At 48.0% G+C, this 24,944-nt stretch overlaps 1 protein-coding gene and 1 non-coding gene across 4 annotated transcripts in view; both read right to left on the reverse strand.

Moving 5' to 3' along the window:
• MINDY4 (MINDY lysine 48 deubiquitinase 4) overlaps positions 1-18,287 on the reverse strand; it is a 109,733-nt gene extending 91,446 nt beyond the window's left edge. The window contains exons 1-4 of one of the 3 annotated variants that reach the window (XM_040472327.1): positions 18,122-18,286; positions 10,275-10,394; positions 6,122-6,357; positions 2,907-3,153 (exon numbers count right to left, since the gene is read on the reverse strand). In XM_040472327.1, coding sequence (XP_040328261.1) covers positions 2,907-3,153; positions 6,122-6,357; positions 10,275-10,394; positions 18,122-18,184 — 666 coding nt within the window. In that variant the 5' untranslated portion in view covers positions 18,185-18,286. Of the gene's footprint in view, positions 1-2,906; positions 3,154-6,121; positions 6,358-10,274; positions 10,395-11,420; positions 11,530-18,121 lie in introns of those variants that run through there. The other 2 variants (XM_040472328.1, XM_040472329.1) reach the window with 2 other exon arrangements.
• A 4,792-nt stretch (positions 18,288-23,079) lies between these two features.
• On the reverse strand, positions 23,080-23,270 carry LOC121029022 (U2 spliceosomal RNA). The gene has a single exon (XR_005789544.1). It is a non-coding gene; the product is annotated as a U2 spliceosomal RNA (small nuclear RNA).
• Positions 23,271-24,944: the final 1,674 nt, after the last annotated feature.

Genomic DNA, 24,944 nt, shown 5'->3' on the forward strand with positions numbered 1-24,944 from the left:
TTATGTTCTGTCTCTCTCTCTCTCTCAAGAATAAATAAAATATTTTTTTTTAAAAATTGGAAAAAAAGAAAAGAGAAAAAACGTCCATGCTGAAGCATAACACTTACTAACTGTATTCAATCTCAACCCTATGGTCTACATCTCTTTAATATTCCATGGGACAAAATGGGAGGTATATATACGCACTCCACTGGGTGCAGAGGACCCGGGTGTCTCAAGGAAAAGCACTTGTGCAACCATCTGAGCTATGAAACGAACTTGCTAATGTTTTTTGCGAAACAACTGACAGACAAACTATGGTTACTCAGACTTGGGTATCCGGCAGGCGTTTTCTTGAAAATAAACTGAGCCTGTCACTTCAAGTGAAACAACTGATGAATGGTCAGTGATAAAATACAATTATCAGGTAAAAATGAAAATTTGGGGAAACCTGAATCAGCCACGGTGAGCTTGAGGGCTTCTCAGCACTTAAAAATTTTTTCTGATGAATTGGGTGGCAACATCAAGCAATGTGATTTTTTTGATGTGGGTTGTTGGGTTGTTTTTGTTGTTGTTGTTTCTTTTTTTTTTTTTTTTTAATGAAATGTGTTCACATTCAGAAGATCTCAGGAACCCAGATAACTCAGTAAGCCAATATTTTCCAAGTGAGCAAATGCACCATGTTACTAAACTAGGCGGTGGCAAAAGATCCATTCAAAGTGCAAGGCAGACCAATAGATATTGGTAAGGTACAAAAAGTTCCTGGCTATGCTTTCAGACTCCACAATAAGAAACCACAACTTGTCTAGTTTGGTGCAGCATCAAAGAATACCCCTGGTTTCCGGAAGAGACTAATAACACGCTTTTCCCTGTTCCAACTACATATCTGCGTGAGGCCATATTTTCTTCATGGACTTCAACTAAACTATCATAATGGGACAGACTGGATGGAGAAGCAAATATGAGACTTGAACTATCCTCTACTAAGCCAGACATAAAGAGATTTGCAAAAATGTGAAACAGTGCTCCTCATCTATTGTTTTGGAAAATATGGGGGGGGCGGGGTTTGGTTTCACAACATGTTATTTGTATTAAGTGTAATGGGTTTACTATTGTTGATGGTTTAGTAAGTAAATATTTTTTTTAATTTCTCAGTTTTAATTTCTAACGTGGCAAATGTCAACAGCTATAACCCACATAACAAAAGCTCTTCAGGTCCCTCAGTAATTTTATGAGTATGGAGAGACCCTGAGACTACAGTGGTTTGAGAACCACTGATAGGGTGTAAAACAATGTCTCCAGCAGAGAGTGTCCCTGGTTTCCCCTTGACCCAACTAGTCTAGTGGCTTCCGACATGGCCTGCTCTCCTCCTGAAGCATCTCTGACTGAAGTTCCTCATACGGGCCTCCACCTGCTGGTCCCAGGTGTGCTCTCAGGAGACATCAGGCCAGGCTACACCACTCACCCCAACAAAGGGCCAGCAAGCCCACACTGCGCTCTGCACACAAGTATGGCAGAGTCCCTGCTCTCAGGAGGCCCACAGCCTAAGCTCAAGAGGCCTGATAGGGATCATCTCCCTCGCCACTCCAGTCCACCCATTTGGAGCACCGGCTGAAGATGCCCAGGAGATTGTGACGTCACATCCAGGCTTGACAGGAAAAGAACACTGAGCCCACTAGCAATGTCTGCTGCAGGCACAGCATCGGGCACTTGCAGGCATTTGCCATCCTGGGACCAGGTTATTCCCACATCCGTGTTGGAAGAAATCTCTTCTGTTCTGCCCCTCCTCCCACCTTCTGTCTTCTCTTCCCAAGACTAAACATTCCCAAATCTTGCCACTTCCGCCAAACTCTTCACCTTCCTGGCGGCTTTCCTCTAGGCATGGTCCAGTCCCTCTCCAAATACACAAGACACGAGGATGGGACATGATGTGAACGTGCACTGTGAGCCACACACTGGTTCACCGCCTTGATCTGGACACCAAGACTGTAGGACCATCTCCAGGCTGTGAAATCCCAGTGCTCGGCAGAGCCTTAGCCACCTGAATCTAACAAACAAGACCATGGCCAAGAGGAATAAAGACCTTGACCAAAACCCCACAAGACGCAGGCAGAGGCAGGGAGAGGGTCGGCTTCTTTATGTCTTGATTCCAAGTGAAATGGGAGAATAACACCAGCCTCTAGAGCCACAGCCCACATCTAGCCATGCAGCACAGGACAGGACGTGACCAGCCATGGACACGGATGACCTATGTGGGTTTGCTCAGGCTCCCTCGTTTGACTAATACTACACTGTGACTTGGTGTTTGGTTTTCCTTTGGTTTTCTGTTTCTTTGCTGTTTCACAAATTCCTTTTATATTCATTCTCTCATTTGGTTTAGTCCCCCCACCTAACGCGACCCTACCAGAGCCCCTCCTTAAGGAAGACTATAAAAGAATGATGTGAAATTATTAGAATTTCTTTTTAAAGCAAAGCAAATGAGACTATTAGGGTTGGGATTTCTTTTACCCTTTTAACTATGATGTCTTAAAAAAATAAAAAAGATTTTCTCTAGACTCGGATGGGTCACCCACCACTCCTGAATGGCAAAGGTAAAACTAGAAGATACATGTGTTCTCACTCAGCAAAGGAAGACAAAGCCATGGCATCCACCTCATTGACATGGTGGGTAAACTGAGGGCAGGGAAGGAAACGAGGCCTGGCCATGATCCCATAAGGATCAGACAGTCTGGCTGACAGTCATGTACTGTCTTTTTGACAGTACAACCAGAGAAGACACAGGCAGGTGTTCCTCCCATCCCAGCTCACAGCTCCCCGCTTCTTGGACTACGTCGTGGGGAACCCTCCAATGATCCCAGGCAGCTCCTTAAGCCCTGCCTGCCTCTCACTTTCCACTCTCACACGAGCAGTGAGATCAGCAACCCTACCTGCGGGGAACTGGCGATGGGCCCGGTCATCATGCCTCGGACAATCAGGCCAGACTTTGGCCTGATCTTCTCTCCCATCCTTTTCGTGTCCAAGGAAGGTTCTGACAACTGAAGCCTGTCCATCTTCTCCCATGCAGGGGCCACGGGGGGACTTTCACCTGGGACAGCCTGCGTGGGCTTACGTTTGTGTGGGGGCCTTTTGGATGATACAAAATTACCAAGTAAATCCCCATCAAGATTGTCATGTCTGCAAAAAAAGATATATCTCCATTAAGACAGATTCCCCAAAAGGAACAGCTAACATTGATAACAAATTCCACATTCAACAGGCACACAGAGCAAGCCCATTCATAACTATGCGAGGGTTCTAACCAGCCAGGGTTCTAACCAGCCAGTGCCTATCATTAAGGTAAAGAACAGAAAATACTTTCATATCAGGGCAAATCTGACCTATAAAATAAGACCAGGAAACAAGAAACAAAATCAGAATTGATGACCCATGACAGGATTCCTCAAATATCCTTAGATATTGTGTATCCTCAAATATAAAGAGCATCCTTATTCCAGACCCAAGTTATAGAAAACCATAACCCTTCAATACAGTCATGAGTTACATGGAACCCAGTCTTACTGCACCTCATTGAGATTGGTGGATAGAGACCTGTGGTAAATTTTCCCACAACTATTCAGTTAATGTCCAGTTAAGTTGGGCATGCTAATGCCTTCTTTCCTGGGTTGCTCGGCATTGAAAGAGAGTAAGATAGATAGATTGTGTGTGTGTGTGTGTGTGTGTGTGTGTGTGTGTGTGTGTGTGGTGTGTATGTGAAAGAGAGAGAGCAAGAGAACAAAAGAAGGTGAAACACAGGGAAGTAAACAAGGAGGAATAACAAAAATGAGAAAGAACAGAGCCAGAGACCCAGATAAAGAGGATGTTCGCCTATGATCTGTGATGGATCACCCAGAGCCTTTCTGACACAGGCTGGGATGCTTTCTACCACTAGACTCTGGCCTAAAGGGGCGCTGACTGCTGCTCTGTGCCAAGCTGCTTATCACCAAGCACTGGGTCACATGTGAGAGAAGCGGTCATATGTGCCATGACTGGGGCATGTCTGGCAGAGGAAGGGCTCAGAACCAGCCTGGAGAAGCTGAGAATGACTTGCAGAGAGGACAGCACGGAGTCTGTAGGAATGAGTAGGCAGGAGATAATCAGAGGCCCCGGGCACTAACACAGAGGCCTGTAAAAGCAGGACAGGCCCAAGTGAGCCACGCAGGCTGACTGTGGAAAGAGTTTTGCAAGTTACCCTTAGGAGTTTGGATTTTTCCTGGAAGCCATGGGAAACATCTGAAGGCCTTTCCGTGGGGAAGCCAGCAGAGCCAGACTCGTTTGTAGGAAGCTCATGCTCTCGTAGGTGGAGGGTGCACTCAAGCAGATCACTAGAGGCCTAGAGACCAGGGAAGACCCGGTGGGAGTCAGTGCAGGCAAAAGGGGAGGGTATGAACTGAAGCACTGCTGTCGGGGCAGAGAAAGTAGGCAAGAGTCTAGTGTCATTAAGGACTCATGGAGGCAAAAATGATAGACTAGGAGAAGTCAAGGATAACACCCAAATATGTAGCTTGGGCAACCGGGTGGAACTCGGGAGCCTCGACTACTTTCTTTTGCTGGTTCTTCATCGTCTCAGAAATATTTATTTTCCCAGCCAGGCGGTGAGCATCTCCGAAGAAGAACCACCTTCTTCCGCAGCACCCTGATTCACTTACATCCGAAGCCTTGTGTTAATGTTTTTTAACGGTGCTCATCCTTTGGCAGCTCGATGCCCAGACCCTATACTTTGGCTACCCTCAGGAAAGAAAATGCTTCTCAACAGAGCCGGAAGGAAACACCCAGTCCCGGGGAGTTAGATTCACTGGTGGTGACTACAGGCGGCTATTAAGTTTGTAATGTAACATAACTGCTTTCCAAATAAGGGAGGTTCAATCCAGAATCCCAATTCATTTTCTCCCTAAGAGGTCCAAAAGGCCTTATTTTTCAGATGTGTCTAATTCTACAGTGTTAACTTGCTTTGGGAATTCTGTACCTGTTTTGTTCCGTTTTTAAGAAAATGCAAATGAAGCAAGCCCCTGAACCTGACAAACGTTAAACATCTGAACCATGAGCATCCCCCTCGCATCCTCCTCTACTCCCAAGGCCTCCAGAGAAAGGTAACAGTGCCCCACAACAGGGAATTGGAAAGCACACAATGTGTAAGCTGAATAGTGGCCCCCCAAAGATGCCCTGACCCCAGAACCCATGAATGCTATCTTATGTGGAAAAGGGACTTTGCACATGGGTTAAAGTTTGAGATTATCCTCCCTTATCTGGGAGAGCCCGATGGAGTCACAAGGGCCCTTGCTAGACGGAGGCAGGAGGTCAGTGTCTGGAGTAGGATACAATGACAGAAGCAGAGGCTGGAGTGATGTGCCCTCAAGAGAGAGGGAGCAGCCACAAGCCAGGGGATGCAGGCAGCCTCTAGAAGCCAAAAAAGGAAAGGAAACAGATTTGCCCCCAAAAACTTCCAGAAGGAACAAGCCCTACTGACACCTTGTCATTAACCCAGACCAGTTTTGAACTTCTGACCTCAGAATTGTAAGATAATATGTTTGTGTTGCTTTAAGACATGGTGATGGTTAAATTTCATGTCAGCTTTGCTAGGCCATGTTGCCTAGTTGTTTGGACAAATACTAGCCTTGATGCTTCCATGAAGGTGTTTTTAAGATAGGACTAACATCTATAATTAGTTGACTTTAAGTAAAGAAGATTACCCTAGATAATATGGGTGGGCCTCATTCAATCAGTTGAAGGCCTTAAGAGCAAAACTTGAAGTTTCCCAGAGAATTCTGCCTCAGGACTATAACACAGAATACTGCCTAAGTTTCTAGTGTGCCAGTCTGCCCTACAGATATCAGACTTGCCAGCTCCCACAATCATGTGAGCCAACTCCTTAAAATAATATATGTATGTATATATAATACGCATACACATATATATGTGCGTATATATTTGCATGTATGTACACACACACACACACACACACACACACACACACACACACACATCCTGTTGGTTCCTATTGGTTCTGTTTTTCTGGAAAACCCTGACTGTTATAGCCACGGCATTTACAGTCATTTGTTACAGCAGTGATAGGAAACCAACTCACAGTGTAAATAAGAAGAGATACCTGGCTTTGCTTGTTTCTGACAACGATGTTCTCCATCCTGCATCTTCCTCTGCAAGGTCATATATATTCACCAGCGTGGTCTCTGAGCATCTCGGTGGCGATTTGGTATTTTTCTTTGGAATTGAGAGTGCAGGAATTGGTGTTTCTTGAGTGACATTGTTAGCAGTATTCCCAAAGTGATCCAGAAAGTATCTGGTAATGAGTTCGAGGTTTGTTTTTAGAGGATTCTCCTTTGCCTATCATTGGAAGAAAAAGTATCATTAACCACAGGTACAACTTCAGGGGAAAAAGGTGGAAAAGAGGACTAGTCCAGTTCTTTGACATAGTTTATCAGCTTCTTATTCATTCATACGCTCTTTCTTTCAGCAAGTATTCAGTGACTGCCTACCATGTGTGAGGTGCCATGGTATAACAGAGATGAAGACAAAAATCTCTATCCTAAAAGAACTATCATCCGATGCATGAGTCAGGCGATCCGATGAACAACTGTAACAAAATATGATATGAATAGAAGAATACCCAAGAAAATTTCCTCTTGGTTTTTCTCCTAGGAGTAATTTTAGAAAATATATATCTTTTCATTTAAAAAAAAACTAAACCTTTTTTCGGGATCATTAACTCTACAGGTTTATAAATACTTGGGACCCGAATGTGCTCTAAGGTTGTGTGCTCTGCATTTAACACTGGACACTGGGGACCACAGGGACTCTTCTGCAGCAGTCTATTGCAAAAAACATGAGAGGCCATCAGGATTGACTCAATCTACACCAGAATCTTGAAAGAAAGAAAGAAAGAAAGAAAGAAAGAAAGAAAGAAAGAAAGAAAGAAAGAAAAAGAAAGAGAAATGAAACTCTTTAGTGGTCAGTTTTACAAAGAAATGATATCAGTATTTCCCAATCCTGACAATACCAAATATCATCTTTGGAGGTTTTAAAAATACATATTCCCAGGTCCTGCTGTGTCTTACTAAGTAAGCCAGAATTGCAAAGATTGGAGTCCTGACTTGTCTTAAAATTCCCCCAAGTAAGCTGGACATAGTTATCCAAGCAGCAATCCACAGGCTGACCTCGGGCCATGGAACTGTGTCAGTCCCCACCCCACTTGCCCAGGAACACCAAGCTGTTGGGAAGTGTGGTCAGACACGGGACATTTGGTGAGTCCGCAATCGGAGCAATATAGCGCCTGACAAAGAACCTGGCACAGAGAGGACCCCCAGGCACATCCAGTCCTTCCCTCTTCCTGTTCCCCTGCTCTGCACAGCAAAATCCTGGGACCCACACCCACAGCCAAATGGGTTATGACCAACAGCAACAGATTTATCAGGCAGTCAAAACAAGGGGACAGCTTTATTTTTTTAGAATGGGGCCCAAAAGAACTATTTTGTCTAAGTCTAAATGAAACTCACAAGGAAGAGAGTCAGGGGAAAGGCGTTGCATAAGTAATTTAGACCGTCCTATTTTTCTTTCAGTACGAGAGATTTATAGCCCTGCGTTACATGAATTATACTTTGTGGCTCTTCACAGCCTTTATATGAATCTAGACACCATTTTTCAAAAACTTAATTTTACATTGGCATTTTTATATATTGTATCTTTAATAGGGAAAAACAAGTTCCTGAAACTAACATTAAATTGCAGGGCTTTCCTAGAAGCAGGCTAGCTTTGTGCAAATGTCAAAATCATTATGCGATAGATAGGTTAATAAATATGTCTTTCTGTTAAATATAAGCTCATTTCATTGCATAATAACTACTGTAAAAATCAAATAATCAGGGCACTTACCAAGATCTAATGAAAATATCTTAAGTATCTTCAGATAATTATTACCTTAGGGAGACTATATTATAGTGCAGAAATAAAAATAACTTGAATGGCAAAGATGATTCCAGGAAATTAAGTAAAGTTGCATTTACATAAAAAATCCCAGTGCATCAGCAGGGTTATTTGATTTTCTGGTTACCCGTCTCACTTTCTATGGAAAAGCCTTTCTAAAATATACAGTCTACTCTGCTGCCTTGAAATGCAGCCAATGGAGATCTGCTGAGTGTCTGGTGCTGGGGTCTACAGGACCCCAGCCGACCACACAGAAGCGGTGGAGGGGCAGCGGTATCACACCGGGACCAAGGATGAAGGGCATCGATCTGATGTCTTTACTGAACCTATGCCAGGACTTCACCTGGCTGCCACTGCCCTTTTCTCATCAAAGTCAGGCACAGGAACTTGTGGCAACCTAAGTGTTCCTGTAGGTTGATACCATTATTCGTTTGAGGGAAACTTGGCCTGGGTTCCTCCCTGGGCTATGTGACACGTGCGAGGGCAGGTTTTGAGCTGCTCTGAGGTTTTTGCAGATGTCTCAGAAATAGCCTTGGAGGGCTGGTGGGGGGGGGGGTGTCCCACTCCCATTCTAACCTCATCTGCTAAGATATCGTTTGAGTACAGGGTTACAATTACAGGAAGCTTGACTGCCATTACTATAGTAGGACTGAGAATCAGATCTGGTTCTAGCTTCACCCCTACCCCGTAAGTCACTGTGAGATCTTGACAAGCCACTTTTCTCTGGCTCACAGCTCCTCCAGATGGGTCTCCCATTCTATCAGTAATTTCAAAGCTTTGGGGCACATGGGTGACTCAGTTCAGCGTCTAACTCTTGATTTCCGTTCAGGTCATGGTCTCATGAGTTTGAGCCCTGCATTGGGCTCTGCACTGACAGCGTGGAACCTGCTTCAGATTCTCTCCCTCTCTCTCATCCCCTCCCCCACTCACACACACTCTCTCTCTTTCTCTCAAAATAAATAAACTTAAAAAATAAAATAAAAAATAGAAGCTGCTTAGTCCAGCCCTGAGGGGCTGCCCTAAAAGGCCAAGAAGGCAAGTCCTCTTTATCCCCAATCTAACTAGGGGGTTTCCCTTCTTTGTTTTGCATATTTGGACTTCTGCAGGAAATATCATTTTATTGCCTTTTCAAAAAATTATGATAAATGCTTAACTGCATGATCATTAGATTCTTTCCAACTCTGACACTATTCCCTACCACAAGGCAATACCTACTGGAGAGCCCATTCTTCAAGCAAATTAGAAGATACCGTGTTCAGGGCGCCTGGGTGGCTCAGTCGATTAAGCGTCCAACTTCAGCTCAAGTCATGATCTCGCAGTCTGTGAGTTCGAGCCCTGCATCGGGCTCTGTGCTGACAGCTCAGAGCCTGGAGCCTGCTTCAGATTCTGTGTCTCCCTGTCTCTCTGACCCTCCCCCATTCATGCTCTGTCTCTCTCTGTCTCAAAAATAAATAAACGTTAAAAAAAGAAGAAGAAGATACCGTGTTCATGGCAGAAAAAGCAATTAAGCCAGAATGGTAGCTTCATTCATTCAGTCAGTCATAGAATCCACAAATACACATGGACCATTTGCCGTGGCCTCAGGCAACATGTTAAGTAGGGGATACAATAGTGAACAACATAGATGCCCTCTCTGGCCTCCTGCCACATCCAAGGTGGTCGGGAAGCAGATACTAATTAAACTACCACACAGTCTATTATAAGTGTGCTGAGCACAACAAAGGAAAAAGTACACGGCGCCGTGCCGTGGAAGCTTGTAACAGCCGGTAGGGGGAGGGAGGGACAAGGCCAAGGGGTCAGGGGAGCCCCCCCAGCCCCCCAACCAAAGAAGTGCTGTTCCATTTGCTACCTCAACTCCAGTGCACCAGGGTTAGCTGAGCCCAAGCCCCAGGTCTGCCTAATTAAATGTCACAGTGGACTCAAAAATAAGCTATTACTCAGAACTGAAGAAGGAAAATCTTACACAGGCAGGGAATGGAAAATTTTAGTATAACCCAACACTATATTCTTTAGTCTGACTAAACACAGCCTCATGAGGGAGGAGGGAGCACAGGGAATAACTGTCATAGGCCCAGGTTCAAAGTGAGCTTCATACCCACACATGCGCAATAAGCCCACAGGGGCGGCCCGGGGCCTCCCTGAGGCTGGAAGCCCAACTCACACTTGGGATTTGTCGGCACTTGGCTGGGTCTGTTTCTCCCCGGCCACAGGCACGGCAAGCCTCCCGCCACCCATCTCCGACAGCTTGGCCGGGCCCACGAGTGCTCTGACATTGCCAATCTCAGTTCCAGAACATTACACCACACCTTAAAAGCATGTACCTTGTTCTCCTTGTAGAGAAATTCAAGATGCAAAACCTTGCGGAGATCGTTTCTGCTGTTTATGCTGAGGTCGGAGCGTGGGCGTTCCTGGTCCATGGTCACACATGTCTTCTTTAAGCCCTGTGGGAAGAAATCTGAATCATTCTTTTCATTTTAAACCAAAACCTTTCATTCCCTGATGCAGGTTATAAACAAAAGACTGTTGATGTTCATTATGATCATTCCTGTCCTGCCTTCCTTGCAAGGATACTGCAAGCACCAGAAGCTGACTTGAGAATTTATTTTTATATAACCTTTACACCCGACATCTTCAGAATTATTATTCTGAATCTTACAGTGACCCCATGGGCTGAGCTAAGGTTGGACTTGTTGTCCCATTTTAAAGAAAAGGAAAGTGAGATTCAGGTTACTGACTCGCCCAAGGCTGGCTCAGGAGCTCTGGGTTTGACAGATTTGGAGCCACAGAATATGAAGCTTTAAAAATAAACAAAAGGAGGAGCGCCTGGGTGGCTCAGTCAGTAGAGCATCCAACTTCGGCTCTGGTCATGACCTCATGGTTCACGAGTTGGAGCCCCACATCGGGCTCGATGCTGTCAGTGTGGAGCCTGCTTCAGATCCTCTGTTGCCCTCTCTCTCTCTGCCCCTCCCCTGCTCGTGCTCACTCGCTCTCTCTCTCAAAAGTAAACATTAAAAGAAAAGATTCTCTCTCTCTAAAGTATAGATAGATAAATAAATAAATAAATAAATAAATAAATAAATAACAAATAAAAATAAGCAAAAGGAAAAAAGAAATAAGCAAAAGGCCAATAATGATTCCTTTCTCAGGTGGGAGCAAGGGTTGATTTGCCCGGGTAACACAGTAGGATCACATGACACGGGGTTCCGCCATCCCAGCCTGTGAGTCAGCAAGGTCAGGCCTGGGGCCCGCTGGAAGCACATGGTAAACGTTTGCTGAGTTCCCAGGAAAGCCACTTGCCGTCATCCAGCCCTGACCTCCCAGAAGGCCCAGCTAAAACATAGTCTGGCAATGACAGGCGCTATGCTTCCCAGGAACCTGGCTTCTTCATTTGGAAAAGAACCAACTACCTGCCCACCTCCCCAGGCTCCGGTGATCACAGAGCAGTAGAGAAGGAAGAGATGCCTCACAAACAGTTCAGCCTGGCACCAAGGGGCCCCTCTGCTCTTCACGATCCAGACCCTAGTGCTAGTCAGGCCTCAATTTCTCTCCCAGCCTGTGTGTTCAGAATCACAGAGAACAAAAAGGAAGTTGAGGAGGGAGAACAGAAAGAAATGGGTGTACATGTTGGGGAAAAGGTAGGGGCATGTGTGGGCACTCCAGGGAGAGTGATCTAGAAGGAGAGGTGGGGCTCACAGCAAGCACCTTCCCCACGGCTTTCCTTCCAGTCGGAGTGAGGCAGAAACCATAACGAGAGTCCCTCTCTGCTAGATAACTCTTCACGTTTGTCAACGGTTCAGATCGGCAAGTCTTGGCACACTTAACAAACTCGCTGAGACCGTGGTACACACTGACGTCTGAAAACCACCAGGGCAGTGGGCAAGGATGCCCTCGGGAATCAGCCAGTCCTTGGTCTCATTGGTTCGTTTAATCGTCATGACTCAACAAACATTTCCCACGCACCTACTAGGTGGCGGGCTCTTCTAGATGCAGGAGATACAGAAGGAATAAGACAAACCCCACCCCTTCACAGGGTGCAGAAATTCTGTTGGCGAAGTGGACCACAAACAAAGGGGTACACGTACAGTGCAGCAGCTGCTGACGTGCACTACTATGCACAGATAAAACGGGGAGAGCAGAGACACAGAAGAGGGACACTGTTTTCCATAGTCAGCTACTTATGCTCACTCCTATCTTCCGGTTTTCCCATCTGTGAAATGAAGGGAACGAATCACTGGTCCACTAGTTCGGCTGCTGGAGGCAGAGGAGGAAACAGATCAAAGTCCTAGCCCTCATGGAGCTTATATTCGGTGGGGAAAAGGGAACAAACATAATACGCTGGGGGGGGGGGGGGGGGCGGAGAAAGTTTAGCAGAGCAAGAGACAGAAAGGACCAGGAGGGGGTGAAGGAAGGGTATGATACTTTAATAAATGGGTAGTCAGGAAAGATTTCATGATTAAGTGCCATTAGAACAGAGACTTGAGGGAAGTAAGAGAGCAGGCCATGCAGACACTTGGGAGAAGTGTGTTCTCGGCAAGGAATAGCATGTGCAAAGGCCCCGTGGCAGTCACAGGAGGCCAGTACAGCTAGAGTCGCATGACCAGGGGAAAGTCGCAGGAAATGAGGTCAGAGAGGCTGCCCAGAGCCTGATAAGGAAAGGCCTTGTTGACTTTTGTGAAATGGTGTGGTGGGGGTGGGTGAAAAGAACAGCATGGACTGATTGTATTTTTTTTTTTTCTAATGTTTATATTTATTTTTGAGACAGAGAAAGACAGAGCATGAGAGGGGGAGGAGCAGAGAGAGGGAGACACAGAATCGGAAGCAGGCTCCAGGCTCTGAGCTGTTAGCACAGAGCCCGACGCGGTGCTCAAACTTTGTCACCTGCAAGATCATGACCTGAGCCGAAGTCAGACGCTCAACGGACTGAGCCACTCAGATGCCCCTGACTTGTATTTTTAAAGGATCACTGGCTGCTAGGTTGAGAACAGATTTTTTGGAGACAAGGTATTAAGCAGAAACTAGTTAGGATGCTATCTAGGTGGCTTGGACCAGGGTGTTTGCAAGAGAAGTGGAAAGAAGTGGCTATGCGCTCTATGTGCTCTGATGCTAAAGCCAACAGATGGGCTGATGGACTGGAGGTGGGGTATATGAAAGGGAAAAAAGCCAGGAATGATTGCAAAGGTTTGGGCCCAAGCAACCAGAAAGACAGCGACACTGCCTACTGAAATGGGGAAAATTGCAAGACACAGAGGGAATCAGGAATTAGGTTTGGGATGTGCGGAGATATTTATTGCATATCCACGTAGAAATATAAAATCGTCAGTGGGAAAGAATGTAAGAGTTCTGAGAGAGACCTTGGCCAGAGACAGGCATTTGGGAATGATCAGCATACTGACAGCACTGGGATCCAGTAGACCGGCAGAGGCATCTAGAAAATGAGAGAAGCCGAGAAGATTGAGTCTTTTGAGTCCCCAGCACATACAGCTCCAGAAAACAAGAGGGACCAGCAAAGAATCATAGCAGAGGCCAAGTGGGAGAAGGTGGTCTCCAGAAGCCAAGCAGAATGAGTTTCCAGGAGGGAGCCTGCTTCAGATTCTGTGTCTCCCTCTCTCTGCCCCTCTCCCTCTCATGTTCTGTCTCTCTGTGTCTCAAAAATAAATATAAACATGGGGCGCCTGGGTGGCGCAGTCGGTTAAGCGTCCGACTTCAGCCAGGTCACGATCTCGCGGTCCGTGAGTTCGAGCCCCGCGTCCGGCTCTGGGCTGATGGCTCAGAGCCTGGAGCCTGTTTCCGATTCTGTGTCTCCCTCTCTCTCTGCCCCTCCCCTGTTCATGCTCTGTCTCTCTCTGTCCCAAAAATAAATAAACGTTGAAAAATAAATATAAACATTAGAAAACATTTTTAAAAAAATACAATCAGTCCATGCTGTTCTTTTCACCCGCCCCCACCGCACCATTTCACAAAAGTCAACAATCAACTGTCCAAACACAATGTTAGATCAAGAAGTGTGAGGACTGAAAATTAAAGATCATTGGCAAATTTGACAAGAGTTGTTTCCAAGGATTGGTGGGGACAGAAGCCGGATTACAGTGGGTTAGAGCAAGCCCGAAGCAGGATTAGAATCGGAGCACACACAGCTCTTCCATGGGGTTTGGTTATAGAAGAGAGAAGAAAAATGGGCCAATAGCTGGAGGGACTTGAGGCTCAGGATGGGATTCTGTAGGAGCGACAGTAGAAAAGGCAAAATATATATGCAATAAAGAGGTGACGACAGCAGTGTTCTTGAGCAGGCTAGCAGGGACAGGCATGCGGGGAGAGGGTGGCCTTCCCCAGGGGTATGGAGAATTCCCTTGTAGGCGCCGGACAGAGGCTGGAGTGATGGCTCAGGCCCAGGAAGGCTAGCAACTGTGGCGGTACAGGCTGCTGGGAGTTTTCTCAAGACCGCTTCTGCTTCCCCGGTGACCTGAGAATGGGGAAGAAGCTTTGGGATTGGAGGAGAGAGAACGTGTGAAACGGTCATCCAAGGGCGGAGAGAGGGAACGGGCTGGAGAGGGCTAACCAGGTACGCAGGCATGCCTGGGGCGGGGGGATGGTGAAGGGCCGTGAAAATGTGGACACGGTGCTGTGTTTTCCTCCAGCCCCGCTCAGCTTGCAGGGCAGGCATGGGGGAGGCCCGGCTGAATTTGGAAACTTGGGGCGGGGTGGGGGTGGGGGGCTATGATGCAAGAAGAGGAGGGCAAAGGAGGTGAGCACGTTGCTGAGGGTGTGACTATAATGAAGGGTGGGTAAGAAGTGGGGAGAGGTCACGACAGGGCTGGGGGGCAGGGGTTCGGGCCGGGGAAAGCTGGCAGGAACTGTGGAATGCAGACGTGAGTGAGACTGAAGAACAGTTTATGCCGGGCTGTTGAGGGAGGTGAGCCGCAAGTGAGGAATGACAGAATGCCCAGACAGATGACAGAAAGGGTGCCCTGCTGGGAACAACAGGCCTAGGACACGACCACTTGGAAAAGGGTGGCGGAGGTGGGATGGGGACAAGTCACCGCAGGAGAGGGAGGCTGGGGCACCAGAAGAGTCACCTTGGAAGGCCCTGACATTGCAGGAGACTATCATGGCTCTCCCTGAGGGCCGGCCATGCTTGGAGGGACCAGTGTAGCTGGATTCGATGTAGGGTAGGGGGCACATGAGGCAGCAGGGGAAGGTGAGGTCGGAGGCATGGCCTGCAGCAGGGTCGTAGAGAGTCTTGCAGGCCCTGGTGAGGCTTTCCCTCAGATTTTCTTCTGCTTGAAGTAAGAAGCCCGTGGAGGGTGTTTTGAGGAGAGGAATGTGACAAGATCTAACTTGCGCACCAGGGGCACGTTTCCTCATGATCGTCTTACGTGAAAGGGAACAGGTATTCCTGTCTTCCAGGACGGTTATGAGGATCTGAGAAAACGAACAGACGACTAGAAGGTACCTCACACCACGATGGGACCTCTCTAGGTTCTACCTGCCTGGGGCCAAGCCCGGAGGGGAGTACATGGTCTCTGCTCTGGACTGCAATCCCAGCTCTACACAACCTTATCTTTTTTTAAAGTTTATTTATTAATTTTGAGACAGAGAGAAAGCACGAGTGGGGCAGGAGCAGAGAGAGAGGACAGAGCGAGAATCCCAAGCAGGCTCCACACTGCCAGCGCAGAGCCTGATGTGGGGCTCGAACTCAGAAGCCGTGAGATCACGACCTGAGCTGAAATCAGACACTTAACTGACTGAGCCACCCAGGCGTCCCCACAACTTTCTGAGTGACTGTGAGCAACCCCTTTCTCACGTCAGAGCTTTAGTGTGCCCAGATTTAAAAAAAAAAAAAAAAAGAGTGAGAGAGAGAGAGAGAGAGAGAGAAAGGAGCACCTGGGGGGCTCAGTTGCTTAAGCATCCAACTCTTGGCTCTCAGCTCAGTTCTTGATATCAGGATCGTGAGTTCAGGCCCCATGCTGGACTCCAAGCTGTGTGTGAAGCCTACTTAAAAAAAAAATGCAGGGAGAGGAGGCCCAGTGAACCAGACGACTGCCAAGGTTCAACCCAGATCAGGTGTCAGTTCTGCGGACTGGTCTAGTGGGTGAGATGTAGAAACAGACGTATAAACCACAGATGTATAAACTATAACGTGACTGCCAATGAGCAAGCCACAGACAAGGTTAAGTCAGTTATTCCAACGGGACTTATCCAAGAAGACCTCCTGCAGGAAACAGACTTGGGGGGGCCACAAGTGGAACAGGGGAAAGCAAGTGGGAGAGGATGGAACCAACGCTGGGGGTGCTAAGCTGGGGTCAGACTACAGGGGAGAGCCTCAGGTATCCACAGAGGACTTTAGATTTCATTTGTACTCAAGAAAGGAAAGCCAGGAGAAAAACTCTCTGAGAGTTTTGCTTGGTGGCCCAGACTTAAAAGAAACGATGGGGGGCGCCTGTGTGGCTCAGCCAGTTATGCATCCGACTCTAGGCTTGGGCTCAGGTCATGATCTCGTGATTTGGTTTGTGAGATCGAGCCCCGCATCAGGCTCTGCGCTGGTAGCCTGCTTGGGATGCTCTCTCTCTGTCTCTCTCTGCCCCTCTCCCTGGCTGGTGCTCTCTCTCTCTCAAAATAAGTAAAACTTTTTTTAAAAAATTAAAAAAGAAATGATGATGGTGGGCAGCCTCACAAGGCTGTGTCACTGATAGCCAATGTGCGCCCAGGACTTGGTGACGGAAGGTCAAGTAACTATAAAAACAGAGCAAATACAATGAAGACACACTGCATTTTTTAAAAATTTTAATTTTTTTGATTAAAAAAATTTTTTTAAAAAGCAAAGAAAGATACTTTCAAAACAGATGCATAAAAGAGATAGGGGTGTAGACACTGCTGAACACAGGTACCTACTATGTACCAGATGCAATGCCTGGGGACTGCCCATATATTATTTATTTTTTTAATGTCTTTATTTAGAGAGAGAGAGAGAGAGAGGCAGAATGCAAGTGGGGGAGGAGCAGAGAGAGAAGGAGACACAGAATCTAAAGCAGGCTCCAGGCTCTGAGCTGTCAGCACACAGCCCAATGGGGGGCTCGAACTCACAGACCGCAAGACCATGACCTGAGCCAAACTGGGTAGCTTAACCAACCAAGTCACCTAGGCACCCGCCCATATGTTATTAGTCCTCATCATAAATCTGCAGAGTGAGTCTTATTAGGCCTGTTTTACAGATAAAGAAATTGAGTCAGTGAGTAACGTACCCAAGCTCACACTGCTAACCAGTTGCTATTTTTGAACCCTCCACCTGATTCCAAAGCCCTTCCCCTTTTCCATACAAAAAATTATTTTGTTGGGGCACCTGGTTGGCTCAGTTGGGAGAAGCATGAGACTCTTGGTCTCCAGCTTGTGAGTTCCAGCCCCATTTTGGGTGTAGAGATTACTTAGTGAAAACTAAAATAAAATCTCTAAAAAAAAAAAAGATTTTGTTTCTATGTATGTTTAATCCAAACAACTGCCCACGGCCCCTACTCCACAGGACACGGCTTGAGTGACAAGCCGTGAGTCACTCTGTATAGTTATAATGAGGAATACGGGCTGTTCCTACACTGGCATCCGCAGTAACCTCTTTCCCACGGTGTCCCCACCTGCATTGCAGATGACTGCTAAGGACCTCCCCAACTTTTGAGTACTCCGGAAAGTCTTCCGGTGCAACACAATGGAAGTTCAAAACAACTACGCTGCAACCTCGGAGCGCGACTGAAGGGTTCACCCATCGGGAACGCTTTTCAGCCCCTTGGGTTCCCCCGGCGGGGGGACGTTCTTTCCCGGTGCGATGGAAGTGCCGGGACGGGCCACGGGGCCCCGACCAGGCGGCTGTGCTTTAGCAGGCCGCCGCCCATCGGCCCCGTCCCCGGGGTCCCGCGCCACGTCCCCCGCCGGAGGGGCGAGATGCCTGCGCAGGGCGGAGGCCGCGGGCCGGCGTGGCGGGCGGGCACTGCGCGGGGCCTGATGGCTCCTGGGAAATGTAGTCTCGGCAGGCCGGGAAAGCGGCGCTCCCGTCGGGCATCCCCGGGGCAGGCGGCGGCAGGGGCGGCTCTCCCTCCGCGAAGTGCGGGGCTTGCAGAGCACCCCCAGACTGCGCCCCAACCCTGGAGCCGCGGCCCCAAGCGGCGGAGGCGGCGCGACCCACCTTTCTGCTGAGGAACTCCCGCACCAGGGAGGCGGCCACCTCCTCCACGAAGAGGCTGTCCATGCCGCCGGCTCTGCCCACGAGGCCGCGGCCGCCGCAGCCCAGAACCCCCGGTCCGTTGGGGCCAGTATGGCCGCGTTGCCGTGGCGACGGTGTCACAGGAGCCGGGAGAGCTCCTCCCCTTTCCCGGAGCACGCGGGCTGGGAGGGCGGGAGGAAGGGGAGGAGCGTCTTCGTTCTGGCTTCTGGAAGCGGGAGAGGGGCGAGGTTCCAGGTTTGGGCTCCGGGCTCGGGTCCTGGCTCTGGCCTGCCCATCTAGGGGGCCTAAAACAAGCCACTGCTCCACGCTGAGTCTGTATTGCCCAAGATGGGAAATGGGGAGAATGCCTGCCTCCTTGTTCCTGGAGGAGTAAACCCACAGTGAGGCGGCCCAGAGAGGGCCACCCACAGCACCACAGCTGGCTCCTGGGCTCACCGAGGCCAAAGACCTCGGCTGGCCTGGACTGCGTGGGGCAAGGAGGCCCAGGACTCTGCGTACTCGGTGCTGAAATCAAAGGACAAGTCCCTCCCTCACCCGCTTAGTGCCTTCTTCCCTTTAATGAGGCTGCCAGTAATTGAGCACCAAGCATTTTAACACAGCTGTCATCAAAATAAGGACTCGATCTTTACAAATATCTATAATTATTTACAAATAAAAATATGCTTTTCCAAGTTCCATAAAACGGAGCCGTTAAGTACACCAGAGCTACGGAGCATGACCCGGGTACCAGCAAATACAATTTCTCCAGGCCGCAGGCTGGCCTAAAACCAGCATTAGCCCAGACGAGCAGTGAACATTGGCCTCACTAGTGATCAGCTGTCATCTCTTCGCCTACTCAGATATTCAGTGGAGCTTAGCAATGGAATTGTGAGTGGAAAAGTTAACCCCTAAAAGCTTAAACACAGCATATCTTTGTGTAAACATAAAACAACTTAAACCAGAAAATCATAATTTGTAGGGATACAATGCTTCCGTAAAGCTTTTTTGTAAAAAGAGGAAGGGAGTGAAGACCACATGATTCAAAACAGCCATTGCTTCTGGAGGGGAGGAAGGGGCACAGGGTAGGGGAGAACCACATGGGTGAATATAAGTAATTGTCAATGTTCTGGGTGTTTTTAGGGCGTTTGTTTCATAAGCATTCGTTCCAGTATTTCTACTGATTTATTAGTTTAATAACAGACGGCCTTGCAGGGACCAATGATGAGAGGATGTTGTGCACCAAGATGTATTATTAATTCTGTGCCCCTGAGGTCCAGAAGGAAGGGAGGGAGGAAAGGGGAGTGGAGGAGAATTTAGCAGACATGACATTAGAGGGACAATTTAGATGGCCTTACCTCATAACACAGAATTCTGTGACATGCGTGTGCATACGTACATATAGGCATGTGCAAAATCACACACGCATCACTGCACAGCAGTGGCTGTAAGCATCAGAGTCTGTGAGCTCCTGCATTTGTGTCAGTCTGACCACAGGAGTTTCTGGGGTCCCCGGATTCTGCCCAGGGCCCTGTTGGGTTCTGACAGCAGAGTCCGGCAGGTGTGGTATGGGCCTTAGAACAGGCCTGCTGCATTCTGCTGTGAGAGTTGAGGTTCGTGGCTGTCTCCTCCAAGATGCTCCAGGGAGGGGACTGACTGTATGGATCCCCCTCCAACCTTGGGCTCCTTGAGAGCAGGGCAGGACTGGGCATTTACCTGGGTCGGGGGCTCCAGAGAACAGAGGTGGGGCATGAATCCGACCAGGCGCAACATGTCTGGACCAGCTGGTTTGGAAGGACATTGTGAAAGTCCTTTTTATTTTTAAATGTGTATTTATTTTGAGAGAGAGCACACACACGTGAGAGCGGGGGAGCAGGGGAGGCAGGGCAGAGAGAGGGAGAGAGAAGGAAGGAGAATCCCAAGCAGGCTCCACTCTGTGAGTAAGGAGTCCGATGCAGGGCTTGATCCCACAAACCACAAGATCGTGACCTGAGCCAATACCAAGAGTCATATGCTTAACTGACTGAGCCACCCAGGCACCCCAAAGTCCTTCTAATGACGTGATCCTCAGTCCTTCTCAGCTGTCTGGCCACCATTCCCAGAGATCAGGACAAGGAGTCCAGCACACGTCATTGTCCTTGACAACATGAAGGAGGAGTACATCCATACACTCTCCACACCCCCCCCCCACCTCATTGGCTCACCTCACATGGCCACCAACATGAGACTGGAGATGGAGGGAAGACCCAGTCCTAACCAGGCCCCAGCAAGATGAAGTGGGACAGCCACAACCCTGGTGAGATTTGGCCTTTCACTCAGCCCCAAATGTGCCAGGCCTCCTCACTGCCAGGGATGAGGGGTCTTGTCTTCTGTCCAGGTCCATGCAGCAGGGCCATCCAGGCAGAAGACAAAAGGCAGGGAGGGAGGGAGGGAGGGAGGAAGGGAGGAAGGAAGGAAGGAAGGAAGGAAGGAAGGAAGGAAGGAAGGAAGAAATATCTTCCTCACATTTGAATGCCAACTAATAAGTGTAGAAAGAATGATGGAATTAGCAAAGCAGTATTTGACAACTAGCATAATCATTCAGGCAAGAATCATCATGAATGCTAAAACTACTGGGTAAAAGTTTGATCATCTCAAAGTGACTCTCCATAAGATATTAGTGAATCACAAAGGGGAAAATTGTCACTTTACAGTAAAGAAAGTTGGCTGACACAACACTGTCCAAGTGATCAGAGTCGCCATCACCAGCAATGGGACAAAATGGGACATCATGTACCCCTTTATGCACTGAAAGAGACACAACACCACTTCTGTGGTATTCCTGCCAAAATAACAACAATAAGAAGAACAACAACAACATCAGAGACTTAAACAAAATCAAATGCTATTTGTCTCTCACAGAAGTCCAGGGCTCATGTGGTGCCGCGTATTATTAGGTTCCCAGTTTCTTTCTATCTTCTTCAGCATGTATGGCCTTGACCTCATAGCCCAAGATGGCAGCTTCCATGTTCCAGGTAAAGGATGTAAGAATAAAAAGCAAAGAGTCCACGTGTACCACATCTTAGAGAAGGTTTCCAGAAGCTGGTGCAGAATACTCAACTTACATCCCTAGGGCGATAATTCACTTGCTTGATCACGTCTAGCTGCAACGGAAGTTGGGAAATGTAGTCGTTGATGTGGCAGCCATGTGCCCGGCCAAAAACCACTATTATACGAAAGGAATGGTGGGTACAGTGGACCCGGGAGGACCACTAACAATCTTTAGCACACTAGTGTTGTTCTGTTTCAAAATGGCATATTTCTGCCCCCTGGTTCTTTTTCTTAGGATCTCAAATCATGACACTCTCTCCACCTCACTTACCCTACACACAACACATCCATCCATGTGCCCAGATGTGCACACTGCTCAGAGCCCATACTCTGCAGACCTTGACCCCCAAGCACCCCCCGGCCAATTCCGCCTCTGTGCCTGTGGGCAACTTTAAGTCTCAATATCATTTCCTATAAGGAAAGTCTGTAGCCTGTGGAAACTCCCCCATGGCCACAGTGCTGACATTGAAGCTGATTGAAGCCAAGATGATCAGAATGTCCAACCTTTGCTCCTTCCTGCATCAATCAGCAAATTAAAATACGTGTGGTAAACAACTGTTTCTCTTGACTTGGGCTTCTTCAGACCTCTGGGGAGAAAAAAGGAGACTTGGGTTTTTGAAATTAGCATGGAATGGCAAGATGGCTGTACTGGTCAGTGTTTCTGATGGAGCCCAACGATCACCACTTGCCCGGAAAGCACTAGGGCAAGATAGGTCTGCATTTAAGGGCAAAAAGGGCAACAGCCACAGCTCTCTCATCGCTGTGTTTTTTTCTTCCTTGTCCCCATTCCACCCATCACCTCCAGCTCCACCCCTACGAGGATGTGGGGTGTTACAGTCTTGGGGTGGGAGAGATTGGAAAGTTGACATGCTTTTTAGAGCCTATGGAGTCTTTGTGGAAGCTTCTGTCCAAGTCTGGCTTGCCCTAGGATGGTGATTTATTCCCATAATATGGTAGGGTGGAGGCGTGGGGAGAGGGGAATCTCCTGAGATTCTGTAGCCGCCAGCCAGAGTCTTCTGTTTTCTTATCTGCGCCACCGCAGGACCCCAGGGGCCATGCCTGTGAAGTGGGCCTGGGTCCTTGTATTAATAGTCACATCACACAAGGTTTATCCTCTGCCAGAAGTGGCTAGCCTTTCTCCTCTCTGTTAGACATTAGTGAACGACTCACTCTTAAAACCCAGCTCAAAGGTCACCTCCACGGAGAAGCCTTCCCGGAATTCCCCCAGGCCCAGCACCACGCTCCCCTGACACTCTGTGAGATAACAGTTTGGGGCTACAGGTGAAGCTCTTAAGCTCCTGAGCTGCACTGCCTGGATTCACAAGCCTGGTCCAGCTTCTTTGCAGCTGTGTAATTTGAGCAAGTCTTTTCACCTCTATGCCTCAGTTTCCCCACCCATAAAATGAGAATTAAAAGCAATACCTTCCACGCGGGGCTGTTGTGAGAAATAGATGAGTGTTTCACATGTTTTTTTAAAGTGGCCGGCCTCACAGCAGTGTTATTCACAATAGCCCAAAGGCGAAAATGATCTATGTGCTCATTGATGGAGGCGTGAATAAACAAAACGTGGTACACGCATACAATAGAGTATTATTCAGCCTGAAAAAGAAGGCAATTCTGAGACATGCTACAACATAGATGAACCTTGAAAGACAGGCTTGGTGAAATAAACATGTCACAAGAAGACAAATACTGCATACTCCACTTACATATGGTACCTAGAGTAGTCAAATTCATACACATTGAAAGGAGAATGGTGATTGCCAGGGGCAAGAGGGAGGGAGAAATGGGGAGTTGTTTTTTTTTGTTTTTTTTTTTGTTTTTGAAGTTTAAACCATTATTGTTCCCCCAAAAGGGGGTGCACCGTTCCTGGAAGTACTGCAATACCAGGTCGATGCGTGGAGTGGACGGAGCAAGCTCCTATTCCATCTCCTAATTCCAAAAATCCATTTAATATATTGTCCTCGGATAGAGGACGTATCAGATATTAAACTGATAAGAACAGATACTACGCTTGATCTTAGCCAAAAGGCCGAGAAGCGATGGGGAGTTGTTTTTTAATGGGTATGGAGTCTCAGTTTGGGAAGTTGAAAGTGTTCTGGAGACGGATGGTGGTGATGGTTGCACAACTATGTGAATGTACTTAAGGCCACTCAGCTATGCACTTAAAATGGTTCAGATGGCAAATTCTATGTTATGTGTATTTTACCATAATTTTTTAAATGAATATTTTTTAAAAAAATTTTTAATGTTTATTCATTTATTTTTGAAAGACAGAGAGAGAGAGAGCACAAGCAGGGGTGGGGCAGAGAGAGAGGGGGACACAGAATCTGAAGCATGCTCCAGGCTCTAAGCCATCAGCACAGAGCCCTCTGCGGGGCTCGAACTCACAAACCGCGAGATCATGACCTGAGCCGAAGTCTGACGCTCCACCGACTGAGCCACCCAGGCGTCCTGAAAAATGAGTATTTTTAAAGGGGGCTAGCACTTAATAAATGCTATGAAAGGGCCAGCTATTAATATTAGCACATGATCTAGGTGTTTGTTGCCTATCCCTCTCCTCCTGGGTGAGCACTGAAGCAGTTCAGCCCCAATATAATGAGCACTCCAGAAAGGGCAGGAGGAGGGCTGAATCTCATGCAGAATATCTCATAGGGATAGGTCGAATTGTTGGGGGAAGAAGGGTGTAGGACAAGGCAGGGAAAATCCCAAACAGAGACTTCCCCCGAAGGAGGAGCGGCAGGGAATAAAACTCGCCCAGGATAAGCCTGGTGAGCAGGACGTGAGATAGACTGTTCACAGCACCAGGAGGGCACAGGAGAGCTGGGAGCCCTTCCTCCTCCGGCCTCGGGATCGGTGCCTGCAATCATCATGCTGGGCACATCCTTTTCCAGTCTTCCCACACTGGTGTCAGAAGGAGCTGTCATGTGGAGGACAGTGCATATTGGAAATGGGAGACTGAGGCACTGACCTCTAAGAACAGGGTCTCACCCTGCTCCCAGCAGAGCCCACGGAGGAACAGGTGAAAGAGGTCTAAGGTATGAGAATGGGTGCAGGGTGACCGCTCTCGTGTCCAATTGAATCCCAGCAGGACCCACTAGCACATGCACAGTTGGCCATGCATAGGCTTTGTCTAGAGATGAGGGTACTGCCTCCCACCCAGGGATCTCATATTGGAGGGGTGACTCATACACTACAAGGTGCATGTATTGACCCAGTAGTCTCTTGCTTTCCTCTCCCTGCCAAGCCCACAGCTGTCCTGTAGCTGCCATGGAGAATGGAATGGAGGAGGCAAAGAGCTCCGGACAACCAAGAAACAATGGCTGGGGCTGGCTATGCTTAACCCAAAAAGGATGTGTCAGAGGCTGGTTGCTGGCTAACCTATCCCCTGCCAACCTACTTCTTTCTCCCCAGCCTGCCTCCACCACAGAGACTAGAAAGTGACCTACTTTCTCTCCTTGCCTACTTTGCAGCTAGGAGAGAGCTACATGAGACAACTGAAGTCTACTGGAAGGCTTCTGCAGTGGTTTGTGCTTCCCTAGTAAGAGGGCCAGAGACTGATGAAGTCTCCTTTTCTTCCATTTTCTTGCCTTGAACCTAGGATGCCTGGAGCTATAGCAGCCACCTTGTGACCATGAGGAAATAAGTTAGTCACAGATATACCAGCTGCTTTACTACTGAGTCACTGAACCAATATCTCAAGCTGTTACACAAGAAG

Source organism: Herpailurus yagouaroundi, unplaced genomic scaffold (assembly GCF_014898765.1).
Source record: "Herpailurus yagouaroundi ecotype Mexico unplaced genomic scaffold, PumYag 100, whole genome shotgun sequence".
Taxonomy (NCBI): domain Eukaryota; kingdom Metazoa; phylum Chordata; class Mammalia; order Carnivora; family Felidae; genus Herpailurus; species Herpailurus yagouaroundi.